The sequence below is a fragment of the Hipposideros armiger genome, unplaced genomic scaffold, assembly GCF_001890085.2.
Source record: "Hipposideros armiger isolate ML-2016 unplaced genomic scaffold, ASM189008v1 scaffold_404, whole genome shotgun sequence".
NCBI lineage: Eukaryota > Metazoa > Chordata > Mammalia > Chiroptera > Hipposideridae > Hipposideros > Hipposideros armiger.
Window position 1 is genome coordinate 708476 of NW_017731754.1, and position 3008 is coordinate 711483.

Consider the following 3008-nt stretch of genomic DNA (forward strand, 5'->3'; position numbering starts at 1 on the left):
CATGATTCTTCCAGCAACCCAATATTTGTCAGTTCTCATGTTGTACATAACTTGTTACATAACCATTTAACCATGGTGTAGTGAGTATTAAGCAACAAAACAAGTGCTTCTTGACAGAGGTTTTCCTCTTTAGTAATCCTCCTATCTTCCCAGCTACCATAAGCCAGGACCACAGAAGCACATGGCCTGATTAGAAACNTTATTGGATTGGATTATCTCCATTTACAAATGAATAAGTGAGATTTTTGGTGATCAAGTAACTTTCCAGGGTCACAGTTTGAGGTGGAGCTAGCCCTTGAATCCACATACACCCTCCACAATCACATAACATATTTACTGAGCACCTGCTGTGCCAGGTACTGTTCTATCAGCAAGAGATAAGCAATGTGCATATCAAATAGAAACCTTCATTCTCATGGAGCTCATATCCTACTAAATGCCAGACTACTAATTATGTTCAACACTTCTTAAATCTAAGTACCTGAAGAAGGGGATTATGAATAAATACATAATATTTATAAGGAGTTATTTACTTAAATGTATATTATGAGGTGTGATTAAACAATATGGTAATAAAAAACGTATTACAGTAAAAGATACATTGCTATTAATTCCCCTCAAAATACTCCCCCTTGCTTTGCTTCAAACATACTTATCCCATCGTTCTTGCCACTTTCTGAAACAGTTCTGGAAGTCCTCTTCCGTGAGTGTCTTTAGTTGTGCTGTCATGGCTGCTTCTATGTCCTGAATCATTTTGACTTTGGGGAAGAGCCAGAAGTCGCACGGTGCCAGATCCAGGGAATAAGGTGAATGAGGACACACTGTAACGTTTTTATTTGACAGAAATTGCCGTACCAGAAGTGATGTGTGGCATGGAGCGTTGTCATGATGGAGGATACTTTACTGCACGCTTTAAAACACACCTCTCACACCCGCCTGACTGCACTGAACAAGTTGAAACTTGTCACACACAGTTACTAAGGTTTGACACGCCGTTTCCCATATTGAAGATTGCTGCAATCGAGTGCTTTCCGCTGGATGGCACTCGGCAGCAGCATTCACTGTATTTTGTGATCACAATGGAAAGTTTCCGTGTCACACATNGGGTGGGCCAGTGCTTATTTAGATGTGACAAACGTGAGCTACCAAAAGCCAGTTCCTGAAAATGTGTTTTGCTTTAATTTTTTCTTTCACAGCTGAAAATGTAGCCAAAAAATGGAAAGTGAGTAGAGAAGAGCAGGACCAGGTTGCAGTTCTGTCCCAGAACAGGACAGAGAAGGCACAGAAAGCCGGTCATTTTGACAAAGAGATTGTACCAGTTTTTGTATCTTCTAGAAAAGGTAGGTATATCATGATTTAAACATTAGCATTGCTATTTATAGGGAAGAGTAATATCCAAAAAAATAATATATGGGACTGCTTATAAATTTTCTTAGTTATATCTTGCAGGCTGCAAAGAAAAGATACATCCTGCATACATATGAATGTGGGTTGCGGGTGGAGGGTATTTATGGGGTGAGTAAACATGGGAAGTTGTGCCAGCATTCACATTCTTGGTCCCTGAGTGTCCACACTGCTGTGTAGATAGAGCGGGTTTCATGAGAAAGAGGAGCATTGGCTCGTCGTGGTTGTCTGGAGGCATCAGCTGACCTTTTGCCCTTACAGGCTACATCTCCTCAGAAGTAAGCATCCATTACTTCCTGTTGCTTCTGTGGGCATTTCATATTTCTTGGGTGGACCTTCTTGGGCCACTTTGCTATTACCTAATATGGAGTGCTCCAGTCAAGTTCTGTTACTGATAACTGATGTCTCCTATGAGATTGGCTTTGATACTCGCCCATCCATTCTGTTGTAACCAGCCAAGTCCTATGCCCCAAACCATAGCAATGTTTTGTGCAAAGAACTCTTGGTGACTGACTTCCTCAGAAAGGGCTATAGATATGGAAATAATTTTTATTAGTGTGTTGTTCCTATTGGAATGAAAGTTTTATATTTTTATTAAAAATTTTTTTTTATTTTTTATTGAGGAATTGGGGAAGGGGAACAGCGTTGAGGAATCGGGGGAGGGGAACAGACAAGTTGCTGTCCTTTTAGTTCTTAGTCTAGTTGTGGAGGACATCACTTCACTGGCCCATGTTGGTATTATTGCTCTCTTCCCGGCTGAGGCAGATCGGTCGCTGGCCATTGGACGGCNATGAAAAGGCCAAGAAGACAGTTCCTTCTTAAGGGATTAACTTGGTGGAAAAGAAAGCTTATACCCATAACGTGTAGAACAGCACAAGGTAATATGTATTCAAGGGCTGGACTATGGCAGATGTCGAGTGCACATAGGCCTTTTTGCCGCTGGTGGAGCTGAGCTGGGTTTGGCCTGGCAGTGGCAAGAGACCCAGCTTGCAGTCGCCTGATTTTTGCATGTCCTTCTACCCAAACATTTTGTTTTTCTCTTTGTTTGCTGACAGTTCTCTGTTTTCCTTCTTCTAGGCTGTGGACAGAATCCTGTTCGACAAGCCAGTGTGGGTGCAGGGGTCCCCTACTCTGTGCCAGCATGGAGCTGCCAAATGATTTGTGGTTCAGGCCTAAAATCTGTGTGCCTTGGAGCACAGTCAATCGGGGTAGGAGACTCCAGCATTGTGGTTGCAGGAGGCATGGAAAGTATGAGTAAGGTAAGGGCTCTGAGGAGATGGTTTTCACTGACTTCTTGCTAATAAATCCGTGTTCATGCTGTAGTAGAGTAAATTGATGCACATCAGAGCTGGAACCAAACAGTAAACAAATAAACAGAAAATGGATTCAACCTTGAGCCCTACCTAAATGTTAAATTACTTTCGACTTGGATGGGAAATCCAGGTTGAAGAAAAAACCTATCAACCAGTGTGATTGGAACAGAAGACAGTTTTTCTAAAATGTTACCAAAGTGTAGGATACTTTCTGAATTAAACCTATAACATTAGTTGGTAGATATTCTTGGTCTTAACTTTCTTACTCATTGAGAGGGAAAAGTGAAAAAC

At 41.6% G+C, this 3008-nt stretch overlaps 1 protein-coding gene across 1 annotated transcript in view; it reads left to right on the plus strand.

The window, feature by feature from the left end:
• The first annotated feature begins 1155 nt into the window (after positions 1-1155).
• The window catches only part of ACAT2 (acetyl-CoA acetyltransferase 2), a 7963-nt gene continuing 6110 nt past the window's right edge, over positions 1156-3008 (plus strand). The window contains exon 1 of the mRNA XM_019663751.1: positions 1156-1340. Within this exon, the coding sequence (XP_019519296.1) occupies positions 1166-1340 (175 nt within the window). The 5' untranslated portion in view covers positions 1156-1165. The remainder of the gene's footprint in view (positions 1341-3008) is intronic.